This window comes from Doryrhamphus excisus, chromosome 3 (genome assembly GCF_030265055.1).
Source record: "Doryrhamphus excisus isolate RoL2022-K1 chromosome 3, RoL_Dexc_1.0, whole genome shotgun sequence".
NCBI classification, from domain to species: domain Eukaryota; kingdom Metazoa; phylum Chordata; class Actinopteri; order Syngnathiformes; family Syngnathidae; genus Doryrhamphus; species Doryrhamphus excisus.
In genome coordinates this window covers 21,462,181-21,475,130 of record NC_080468.1, presented here as the reverse complement: position 1 = coordinate 21,475,130, position 12,950 = coordinate 21,462,181, and the positions used below count along the sequence as shown (strand labels likewise).

The 12,950-nt window shown below is 39.8% G+C and overlaps 1 protein-coding gene across 39 annotated transcripts in view; it reads left to right on the top strand.

Moving 5' to 3' along the window:
• The window catches only part of LOC131124820 (receptor-type tyrosine-protein phosphatase delta-like), a 330,087-nt gene extending 320,512 nt beyond the window's left edge, over positions 1 to 9,575 (top strand). For all 39 annotated transcript variants that reach the window (XM_058065610.1, XM_058065648.1, XM_058065645.1 and 36 more), the window contains 8 exons: positions 11 to 165; positions 3,664 to 3,949; positions 4,503 to 4,681; positions 4,757 to 4,883; positions 4,956 to 5,081; positions 5,152 to 5,306; positions 6,021 to 6,156; positions 6,308 to 9,575. In XM_058065610.1, the coding sequence (XP_057921593.1) occupies positions 11 to 165; positions 3,664 to 3,949; positions 4,503 to 4,681; positions 4,757 to 4,883; positions 4,956 to 5,081; positions 5,152 to 5,306; positions 6,021 to 6,156; positions 6,308 to 6,376 (1,233 nt within the window). In that variant the 3' untranslated portion in view covers positions 6,377 to 9,575. The remainder of the gene's footprint in view (positions 1 to 10; positions 166 to 3,663; positions 3,950 to 4,502; positions 4,682 to 4,756; positions 4,884 to 4,955; positions 5,082 to 5,151; positions 5,307 to 6,020; positions 6,157 to 6,307) is intronic.
• The last annotated feature ends 3,375 nt before the right edge of the window (positions 9,576 to 12,950 follow it).

Genomic DNA, 12,950 nt, shown 5'->3' with positions numbered 1-12,950 from the left:
TATTCTGTAGAATGGCTCCAGTGAGAAGCGGGAGGTCAGGCAGTTCCAGTTCACGGCCTGGCCAGACCACGGGGTCCCTGAACACCCCACACCGTTCCTGGCCTTCCTGAGGCGGGTGAAAGCCTGCAACCCTCCAGACGCGGGGCCCATGGTGGTGCACTGCAGGTAAGGAGATAACATTAGGTTTGTATAATGAATAAATGAAAGCTGCGACACCTTCCTTTTCATTGCATTTTAAACTGTATGTGAGATTTAAATATATGTCCAAAAAAGTGATCTCTTTCTGCCGTTTTTAGATTACATTTTTGTCATTCTCAGTCCAAAACACAAATATTTTTGTCAGCAGAACACAGGTCACAGTTTTATTGGTATCACATTCAAACCTTGTATGGACCAAGAAATATATCTCTGGGTGTTCGGCTTGAAATCAAAAAGTCTGATTATTGCATACTGTCACTTTAAGAGAAACCCAAAGAAATTTGGCTGTGTTCCACAGAAGGCACATCGTGGTACAGGGAGTAACTGGTGTCTTTGCCCTCGGTTAACATCTTCCTCCCACGCGCTGCCACAAAGCAAGCGCAGATTTGACACGAAACACATCGCACATCAGCAGTGGCTCACAAGTGTCGGATTTATCCCTTGGTGGGAGGGGGGGGGGGCAGGGTCCTAAACAAATAGCTTTTAAGCAGCATCAGTGTCCGGACTCCCAGCAGAGAGGTATAAAAGCCATCAGAGGCTGAGAAAGTGAAAGATAGCTAACTTGTGTCAGGGGAAAAAAGGAAATGAGGATTAGTGCAGATTTTAGAAGTGTAGTTAATTACAGCTACTTGCGATTGAACACAACTTCTTTTAAATCCGCTGGCGGCCTATCAGATAGAATCATCCCCCAACTCCCAAAATAGGCCGTCTCTTAATTTAAGAGAGTGCTCCTGTCATATTGAGGACCTTTGACTTGCATTTCTGCAGTAGGTCCTTTTTGGTCTTTTTAACTTTTAGTAACTATTCCTGCCAGTAACTATTATATACTTAAAAAATGTTACAAATAATACCATTAATAATAAAATGCAATCACTAAAAACAATATTTGTTTTTAAAAAATAGGAATAATATTGGGTAATCAATATTAGGAAATGTGCATAAAAATGACAATTATAATTAATTGTTAATATTAATTATAATATAATTAATTGTTAATATTAATTATAATATAATTAATACTATTAAAAATATATTATATTATATTATATTATATTATATTATATTATATTATATTATATTATATTATATTATATTATATTATATTATATTATATTATATTATATTATATTATATTATATTATATTATATTATATTATATTATATTTAGTATTGTGTTTAAATTATCAATAAAGTAACTGTAGAACTTTTAAAAGTGTGTATGTTTTTTTACTTTATACATTTACTTGTATACCAAGGAGTTTTGCAGACAGATATACTGTTATGTTCTTTTCATCCGTCTGCTAACCCCACTATGTTTTAAAAATAGGAATAATATTGGGTAATCAATATTAGGAAATGTGCATAAAAATGACAATTATAATTAATTGTTAATATTAATTATAATATAATTAATAATGTAAAAAAATAATATATATTATATTATATTATATTATATTATTTTATAAATAATCTATTTTATTTAGTATTGTGTTTAAATTATCAATAAAGTAACTGTAGAACTTTTAAAAGTGTGTATGTTTTTTTACTTTATACATTTACTTGTATACCAAGGAGTTTTGCAGACAGATATACCGTTATGTTCTTTTCATCCGTCTGCTAACCCCACTATGTTTGGCAAGTTAGCTGACAGCTAGGAGATTTGCTAACAATACGTATGTAATTGCTTTGGCTGCACTGCATGTGTTATCTTGTGTGCAGCTGTATTTTTACAGTGCATTGCTCTCCCCAACCTCCCTCCTCCTTCTGTTCTGTCAACTTGTGGAAAGCACATTAGTCTGACACTTAATGTGTGTCAACGTCCAAAAAGCAGCTGGTCTGACTGGCTGCAAAAAGCCACAGTGTCAGGTCATTAGTGCGTTAGCCTGTCTCTGCCAGCTCGCTGACTGCCAAAGCACACTGACGGCTTTTTTTTTGTCAATAAAAGAATTACACGTGTTCCCCGTAATCATGGCTTTGATGTTTAAGAACAAATTTGCTTAATGTATTCCGTGAATTCCATCTGGAGGCGATGCTCACCATTCGTCGTCCTCCATCAAGAAACAAAGCCTTCGTCAGCCTTTTTAAAGAGTGATCATGAGCTCATTTGTTGAAACCAGTGACTCCCATCTTTATTTCCATTCGTCGGCCTCCGCACGCCACATTAGCGGCATTCACGAGCCAGGCTCGACGGGTTTCACACCAGAGTCCTCAGGAGGATCGAGGGAATAAAATGATTCTTCCATGTCACCAACCCCCACATCTCCATGCATCTCCAATCACAGCAATGCAAAAGTGCACTGCTTCGGTCATGTCTCCCACTTACCTCCAGAACCCCGGCCACCCTGGAGACGCCCCAATGGCGCTCCCCGTTGCTTTGACACTGTGAAAAATGGTCGGCTCTATGCACATCAAGGTGCAAGAGGGCTAAGAATAAGAAAGGATGAGGCGAAAGGTTCCAGATCAGATACACCTCACAATCATGTCACCCTAATGGATCGATGTTGACCTCCAGAGGTCCACACAGGGGATTTAAATATTCAAATTAGTAAAGACGTATTTTCAGTAAAGTATTTTCCCATATTGCACAGCCCGAAAATGTGTACTCTGATTTTTACATACAAATATATATGTTTTTTTAAGTCGTACTTTTTAAAGTGTTGTATTATATATGTATTTTATATATATAATATATATCATATTGTATTGGGCGTCTTATATTCGAAGCAATACATTATGTATTATGAGTATTTGTGGTTTAAAATTTTTCCAGAATTTTTTTAATGACATTTCCTCTGAGGTTTTGCTGTATTGAGCCAGATGCAAGCTTGAAAAATAGCGGATATATAGTATAGCGTCTTATATTAAGGGTCATCTTATATTTGCATCAATACAGTAATTATGTTTTTTTTGCCCTTGAATTGGTCTCAATTTCAAGTTTTTTATTTTTTATTTTATCACATATCATCTTGCATTCAGGGTCCTCTTATAATCAGGGTCGTTTTATATTTGGATATGCAAGATTGAAATATTGGTCCAGCATAGTAAGAAAATACTATGCCTTCATGTCACTAGTTCAGTATTTGCTGTGTACCTGTGGCCTCTCCCTCTATGTTTTGATGTATTTTAGGTTTTTCGAGCGTTACTGTATATCCAATGAGAAATGCAAATTGCATCAACATATGAGTCAGAATGTGTTAGAATTTTGGCGCTTTGACGTCCGTGTCCACATCTGTTACGGTGGCACTTTTTCCTACCATAATTTGTGATGATGGCTCAGGCAGCGCAGGTAGGGTGCAGGAATGAGAACGGAGGGAATTGAAGTAAACAAGCTGGCAAAGCCAGAAACTGCCCCACTGGAAGGTGCTAGCTGCAAGCCCCCACATCAAGTTTAATTGCTCTTGAACCCAAATGGTCAGTCTGTTGGCGAGGAGAGTTCCAGAAAGTCTTTTCTCTCTACTTTGGCAGTGCCGGCGTGGGTCGCACGGGCTGCTTCATTGTGATTGACGCCATGCTGGAGCGGATCAAGCACGAGAAGACGGCGGACATCTACGGCCATGTGACGCTGATGCGTGCTCAGCGTAACTACATGGTGCAGACGGAGGACCAGTATGTTTTCATCCATGATGCGTTGCAGGAGGCCGTCAACTGCGGCACCACCGAAGTGCCCGCCCGAAACCTTTACGCTTACATCCAGAAACTGACGCAGATAGAGTGCGGGGAGAATGTCACCGGCATGGAGCTGGAGTTCAAGGTAGGATGTGAATCTCTATAGTTTTGGTTATTTTAGATTCAGGGTTACTTGTCCGTGGTACTGATTTTGGACATTTTGGAAAAGTTTCCAATGTCTAAAGTCGGGTATGTCCAATTCAGTTTGCAATCTACAATCTGTGTTCATATTGGCCAGCAAATGTGTAATGTTATGGTAAAAAGTTAAAATTATACATGATTATCACGCTAACATTATCTGGCAAAATACACAATTTGGAGTGGCCTTTTATTGCGGGAGTACTTTGCAATAATTATGCTGTCAAATCTTGGTATGCTACGCTTGTGAGGTGAATTAATTATGAATGCTCACTAACACAAATTTGAGTTGCAAAAATGATCTTTTATATTTTTGCTGATGTCCTGCTATTGACTGGTGACCAATCCAGAGTGTGCCCCACCTTTCGCCCAAAGTTGGCTGAAATAGTCTCCAGCATTCCTCCATTGACTCTGAGCATAAGCGGCATAGAAGATGGATGGATTTTTGTTTGAGTCTATGTACCTTGTATGACCGGGTTGTGTTTTGTGTTCCAACGCAGCGTTTAGCAAACACTAAAGCCCACACATCCCGATTCATCAGTGCCAACCTGCCGTGCAACAAGTTCAAAAACCGCCTTGTCAATATCATGCCATACGAGTCCACGAGAGTGTGTCTCCAGCCAATTCGAGGCGTGGAGGGCTCGGACTACATCAATGCTAGTTTCATTGACGGCTATAGGTAAGCACTTTATCAACTGCAGTACATTATATGCTTGGCTGTTTTTTCATGCTAATCTAATTCTGGTTTTCACAGGCAACAGAAAGCCTACATTGCCACCCAGGGACCCCTGGCGGAAACCACGGAGGACTTCTGGAGAATGCTTTGGGAGCACAACTCCACGATTGTTGTCATGCTAACCAAGCTAAGAGAAATGGGCAGGGTATGTATTTTGAGAGAATATGAGAAATGAACACATGGACACAGCTTTGGATGACGTGCGTGTCTCTCATAGGAAAAATGCCACCAGTACTGGCCTGCAGAGAGGTCAGCCAGGTACCAGTACTTTGTGGTGGACCCTATGGCGGAGTACAACATGCCGCAGTACATTCTTAGGGAGTTTAAAGTAACAGATGCCAGGGTAAGCAGTCATTTATTAATTGATAATTCACATAGAACTCATTTCAAGCTGCCGGTGTATCTTTTCCCAGGACGGCCAGTCGCGAACGGTGCGACAGTTCCAGTTCACGGACTGGCCCGAGCAAGGAGTGCCAAAATCCGGGGAGGGTTTTATCGACTTCATCGGTCAAGTACATAAAACTAAAGAGCAGTTTGGCCAAGATGGGCCTATCTCAGTCCATTGTAGGTAAGTGAAAGAAAGTCCTTGTGGACCTGCAAAACTCACCAATTAGAACTCAAAGTGGAGCTATTGAAATTTTGCTCAATGACATCAACAATGTGCTATCTACAACCTTTTAAAATTTGAATCACAGAATTACTCCATATCTGTTTCGCTTTTCAACAACGCCCTCGACTTGGTTTAGCCTTAGGCGTTGATGTCTAAGGTTTTCGGTGTGCTGGCAGTCGGACTCGGTCTCTCAAGCTGAGACGAGTGAAGCGGTACAAATCATAAGAAGGTATTTTAAGGCTGCAGTCTTGTCTTTTATGCCAGCACTCTGGCAAATATGCAAACTTCATCAAAGCAATCATTGTTGAAATGTGCCGAGCACAACATGGACCGCTTTGATGGCCCTTTTTTATTCATCCAGCTCTTTGCACCTTTTTAGTCTTTGTGCCACACAAAGTCTTGGTATTCTCGCCAAGGAATTTGCTTACAGAGAATTCCACAGAATACATGGCAACAAGCGTCCTTGCAGGAAATCTTACTTACAGAGCGAGGGGCTGTCTTTTTATTTATCATCTTGACATACATATATGAAATGTGTATGTATTTAATACAAAAAATGGTGTGCTATTTCCTCACCTTATCCGTGTTTTAAATTTGGGATGCAACATTGTTGTGAGTGAGAACAACTCAAGTCTTCCTGCATTATATCCCACTTTCCCGTCTATCACACAGCGCCGGCGTCGGTCGAACCGGTGTTTTCATCACCCTCAGTATTGCCTTGGAGCGAATGAGATACGAGGGCGTCGTCGACATCTTTCAGACGGTGAAGATGCTGCGGACGCAGAGGCCAGCCATGGTGCAAACAGAGGTACTAACCCTAACCCTAATTCCATGTAGATTCCCCTGCATGTGATCCAATAATCCACCTCTAGAACCACCGGGCACTCCCAGATTCCAAGCATCCCCTCCAAGATCCCGGAATGGTAGAAAAAAAATAACATTAATTTCTGTGTTTCCAGGATCAATACCAGTTCTGCTACAGAGCTGGATTAGAGTACTTGGGAAGCTTTGATCACTATGCAACGTAAAAAAAGACACCCCCTGCCCTCCCCGACATTTGGAGGGTCCCCCCCCCAACATTTGGAGGGAAATGCGGCAAGGAGAAGGGGAAAAAACCCAGTTGCACCTCTCTTCTGAGCCATAAATGAACTGCTTGAGAAACGTTTGAACTCCTTGCTAACAACTCATAAAGTGTGCCGTCAAGGAATGAACAATGAAAATCAAGGAAAAAAAAAACAACCAACATCCCAAAAGGACCAAGTATGAACTCCACCAAGTGATGGACCATTGAAGCATCCGGTGATTTGCTTCAAGGATTTATTTGGGAGTAAAAAAAAACAAACAAACAAAAAAACAAGGAGAGGCATCGGAGGACATTGTAAAGAATAACATCGGACGTTCAGTAGTAATAAATCCAAGTATGCCCTCTTCCTGTCTCCGTGTTCATCATCCACAGTTTGGCGAGGGGATCTATGAAATAAATTCATAAATTCATTTTATTTTGTAGTACTTTATTAACCAGTGTGATTTTTTTTTTTTACACTGAATTTTTTTGTTGTTTTTTAAACATGCATATTAATTTTCCCCTTGGGTTGTATGTAGCACCAAGTGCATACGAATTGAGGGTTAAAAAACGAACTATACTATAAACCGGGGCTTTGTGGAATCAACAGGGATGAGCAAAGTATGAAGCTGCTGCTATTGATTATCTTAGTTCTTCCATGTCGGGACGAGTCGAGGAAAGATATACAGATACAGTATATACACACAAATATATATATATAGAAATACAAATATATATTATTCTACAGAGACAAATTATACGAAAGTGATTTTTTTTCACTGGAATGCACATCGGCTTGGAGAAATATTTTATTGTTTCTTGTGCAATAAATATTCAGTCACCACCCCCTTGGCCACGGCCACTTCTATCCTGTCCAAGGGTCCAGGTCCGGTCCAGGGTCGTTATTTACAAAACCCATTCTTTTTCCGCCATTTTGCATTTAGAGTGCCTTATATTTATGCCTGTTTTTATACCATTTCATCTTTTTAAGTAGCCATTCAGTGTAATTATGACATAATGTATACAGTATATATGTATTTATGATTATTTACAGTAGTATTCCACTTTGTCACACAATATTATATATGCAAGTAACATTTTAAAAGCTCATATTTTCCTTTTCAGTGGCCTTACAGTGGCTGAGTGAGTCCAAGTTGAGTTTGGTGACCTGTAAAAGAACTGGGAAATACAGTATTTTATTTATATGAGAGAGTAAATATTTGAAATTTCAAGTAGCTCAACCGAATGGGATTCCGTGTTGTTAACGGTGCTGCTGTTTGTCCTTTTTACAAGAGGAAAAACCCAATTTCCTTAACTCAATTTTCAACAAGGAAAAACACAAACAAGCACAAAAATATGACTCATTCCCAATTTTTTATCAAATAAAACAGGAATTACATACACACGCATGTCTAGGGGCAATCATCTTGTTTTTGAGAGTGAAATACAGGAACTTAAATTTTACACCATGTTCATCACTTCATGGCAACATTAACCAACAAACATTTGTAACGACTATTTCAAATCATTAAGTCAAAATGCAGTCTTCAATTTATGTACATGTTTCTATTCACGACAAGTCCAATTTCTTATGAATGGTGCTTAAGTTGTTCATAAACCATCTAAAACGGAAGCTTGCTTACATTTTGGGATGGATTTCTTTTTTCTTGTATACAGTAAACATTACTTCTTGACCAATAAAAAAAGGATCAGTAAAGACGTCCAATCTAGAAATTTCATACATCATCACAACACATGAACACATGCAGCACACACATAGTTGGAATCCAAAATTAATTTGTTGTGCTTATGTCGTTTATATGCCATACTGGGGGCAGCCATATTGCTCTTTTCACCAACAAATTATCTGAATTTGAAATTTTGTACATATAGTTCTTGTAAACATGGTGGCACACACACAGTAGTTCAATTATTCACCGTTGTTATGATTTGGTCATTTTGTTTTCAAAGAAGATTTTTTAACAGTGGTCAAAAAGAGGGACGGAAAACAAACAGCCACTAAAACTAGCATTTAATTTAAATCAACATCTGTCGTGGCCATTTTGTTGTGTGAAACCAGCACTTTATCTTACAGTTATGAACACAGATTTTGCTATTGTGAACATAAAAATGGGTGAAATCAGGGAGGCGCAGATTGTTGGTGCAAGGTAGTTCAATTATTTGATGTTTAACATTATTAATGGTGCGCTGGCATGTGGATATTTCGTTTTCTGAGAGAAACCCGTAAGCTAGCCTCAATTTTGGAACATATTTTTCAACATTTGGAATGAAAAATAAAGATGGCTATTATGAATACCTTAAGCCAATCTTGTTAAAAAACAATACCCCTTTTTAACTTTATTTAATTGTTAGCATCCTTCCCAACGACTTTGTGACGTTTTTACAGATGTGCATTCCAGGTTTTTCTTTCCCTTGTCAACATGAGCAATTTTGTTTTATTTTTATTACATAAAAGTGCTGTTATTTATGTTCTTGTTTTATTTTTGCATGGTCAAAACATGGCGGGATGGGCCGACAGTAGGAAGATTTGCACTTTTTCCCTATCTTTGTACTATGCACTGCCCTATTGATTCTAAACCCAGTAATAGAATATTACTTGAACCCATCCATGACACAAACAAATCACTTGTGTATGTAAATAACACTAATCTCGGAAAAAGACAAAAAAATAAAAAAAAGAGCATCCATTCTGATGCCATCCAGCAGATGACTTGGAAAAATTCTACGAACCTGCCCCCCCCTGTCCACCCCCGCCCTCGCCCAGCGATCATGTGTTCTCGTGGCCATTGAAGCTTGGAGTGTCATTACCGGAAATAAACGTTGTGTTCTCTGATCTCTCTCTCTCTCTAGCTATCTATCTATCTCTCGTCTGGATGCATAGACTGACAGTGACGTCATGAAATTGTAAAAACGAAAAACAAAAAAAACAGCTTGTTCAAAAGTTCATACAATTACCTCTGATTAGTTGTAAACTGTTTATTTTTTATTTGTTTTCTTGTTGAATGAAATGAGTGCTTTTTATTTTCTTACTTAGGTCACATTGGTGGGGGGAAAAAAGTCTGTATGAAAAATCAGTTCTATGCTGACAAATAAGTCACGTTTGTTTATAAATAAATTCTATTAAAAAATGTCTGTTGTATGCACCGGCAGTTTGATTTGTTTACCTCCATCCTACCACGACCCCTTTTTCTCTCATTCCATCCATCCGTCTCCTATGCAGCTTATCCTCGTTAAGGTCCCAGGTATGCTGGAGCCTATCCCAGCTGACTTTGCGCAACCTCTCTAGGTCATTCTATCTAATAACCAATAAATGGTTTATATGGACCAACCGCCTGTAAAGATGCTTTTCAGCTACTTAAAACATGCTACAATCTCAATTTAACTAGATGTTAGTTGCTTCAAAGCTTTGAAGTGAGCCTTTAGTTCCACCTTAAATCCTGTAGACAACACGGAGTGGATCTATTCTACTGACAGTTCTTGCAGGGCTCAGCTTTTTTTGTTCATGTACAGCATAGTTCCTCCATTGAAGGTTAAATCCTATCTTTATGTTTGGAAGTTGTGCTAATGTGATGGAGGGGGGGGCAAAGTCCGACACAGTTGTCAGCCCTCATGTTGACTTGTAATCTCAGTCTTCTGTTCGCTCCATTGAGGATCCCCCTTCGTATCATCATCATCATCATCGTGGTCGTCATGGGCTAGGCTGCAGGGCACGGCGCCTGTCTCGCCGCCACACGTCAGCCTTTCCCCGACGTGACAGTGCGAGACCCCCCCCTCCGGGTGGCATCGCCGCTCGCAGACTCATAGCTGTCCATTTTGTTCGCAGCACACAGACGCTTCACTCGCTCCGCATGACGTCGCCTTAAGCTCGAAATTGGAGTTTTGTGGCCTCGCCTGCCAATGGCTGGAAGGGACGCTAGCGTGTGAAATCGCAATGTCAACATCCAATTCAGTCCAGTTTTTGGCAAAAATTAAGATGATTTTATTTGTGCTAAAAATATACAATATATATATTTTTTAAATACATTTTGTATATATGTATTTAGGTTTTTACCACATTTATCCTCGTGAGGATAAGCAGTAGAAAATGAATTTGCAATTTTTTTTATATTCATGTGATTAGAATGGGGTACTAAGTGCAGAACTTTAAGGAAAAATACACATTATCATTGTTTTTATCCTCTTAATTGTCAGTTATTAAGTGCTCTGCTGTTTTTAAGTACCAAATGCAACAACCCGAGTCAAAGATCCTCTATATGACAAGAGCACTTTTTAATGGCCAACTGCTAACTGCAAGTCAAAGATCCTCATTTGACAAGTGTTAAGACAAAAGTACAAAAAGAATGTATTTTTCCTTAAACGGAAGACAATTTTTTGCAAAGCCCTTGTGACCTTTCCACCTGACAAGAAAATATATATACACAATATATATATATATATACATTATATACTGTCGACTACTTGAGGCCAGTGGCACATCAATTATCCTGTCAAGCCTGCAAAGAAAGGAAGGAAAAAGGAACAGGAAATATAATTTACGAGCAACCTAAAGCAATAATGCTCTGCCCGCCACCTCACCAGGGGGCAAGGAATGACCTCACAGATGACATGGTAACAATTATTCCTGCTATGCTTGCACTTCTAATAACAAATAAAAAGTAGTAGGTTGCAGAAATTGAAAGAAATGCGGCCGTACAAGTCTTTTTCACACTCAAAAAAACAACAAATCCATTAGCAGAAAGACACGCGGGATAGTTCCAATGAAAAACGCATTAAAGTGACAGTGACTTAAGCGAAGCATTGCAAGTCGAAATGGAACGTCGAAATTTGAGCCAATCCTGATTGAAGTTATTTGATTGTTGTCTAATTGCAGCACTGTAGCGTCCATCTTTGTCAAGCCAAGTTGTCTGAAGCTGAATCTTCATGGAAGAAGGGATGGGCAAGAAAATGGGTATGGATGCTGGTTTCGTGTACAGGACGTGAGACACTGAGACAAGCACTCGGTGAGTACACAGAGATGGATCATGGTGCTTCATCCTGAAGGAGTCCAAGGTGCTTGTCACTGACACCCTTCCATAGACTTGTAGACGTGTTGTTGTTTTTTTGGACTTCTCGTTTTCTGACTACAAATGTGACTTTTTACCACAGTGACATTTTGCAATGTTTGGAGTTTGTTTTTCTCCTACAGGGAAGTTGGTATTATGTCCATTGTGTATGTACTAAAGTGTACTTTAAAGTGTCTATTGGTGTTATATTATACTATATGGCTTGCCCTCCAAACACTGTGTGTGTTGTTGTTTGGCAATCAAATTATGATTGGAGCATCCTTATAGTTTTACTGAAGACCCTTTTTGGTGAATAAAGAGATGATTGATGGTAGACGGGGGAGGGAGGGGTCACGTGGGCGCTTTTTCACTCTCATCCATTACACCATCATTACACCGGCACGGGGACAGTGACATATTTGGGTCTTCCACTTGACATTTTTGTCCCCATAACCTTCAGGTTCGGGCGACACGGCGGTCGAGTGGTTAGCGTGCAGACCTCACAGCTAGGAGACCAGGGTTCAATTCCACCCTCGGCCATCTCTGTGTGGAGTTTGCATGTTCTCCCTGTGCATGCGTGGGTTTTCTCCGGTTTCCTCCCACATTCCAAAAACATGCTAGGTTAATTGGCGACTCCAAATTGTCCATAGGTATGAATGTGAGTGTGAATGGTTGTTTGTCTATATGTGCCCTGTGATTGACTGGCAACCAGTCCAGGGAGTACCCTGCCTCTTGCTCGAAAACAGCTGGGATAGGCTCCAGCACCCCCCACGACCCTCGTGAGGAAAAGCGGTAGAAAATGAATGAATGAATGAACCTTCAGGTTCTTTTAAAAAGTTTAAAATGATCGTCTTTAAAATGAGTGGTTCCCTGCGAGAGGCCTTGCTATTGAACTCAACAATCTGACCGCGTCATCAAGAGATCGTGATAGAAAAAGACACTGAATCCACATTTTTGCCAATGTTTTGGATTTTAAATACGAGGTTTCAAACTTTTGATCAGCTGACGAACAGTCACTTTAATGCTTATTTGCAATAAATTGATGACTCCAACATTTTTTGCGCGCTCCAGGCTGCTTCCTCTGTAGGTTTGTAGATTCTAAGTCTAGTTTAAAAGCCAAACAATGTCCCGCAGCCTAACTCCAAATAAAAACAAAGCAGTATCGACGTCCTAAAGAGGGGCTGCTGCTGCTGCTACCTGAAAGTAAGTTATTCTTTCCCCATCATGTAATTCAATAAAAGCGAGTCCTCAGGGAGCTAGCAAAGCAGAAAAAAAAGAGTAGAAGGCTGCCTGCTACCGCTCAGGGCCATACAAGAGCATTTAACTAGCGCAGAGATTAACTACTGGAGTCCCACTGGTGGCCGACATGTCCTCGTGTAGCGCCTCAGGGACGGGAGATAACAGCGAAGGGATTCACGGAGGAGATGCTGATATATTGCTCTTCTTTTTTTTTGTGTGTGTGTTTTTTTAAGTCAT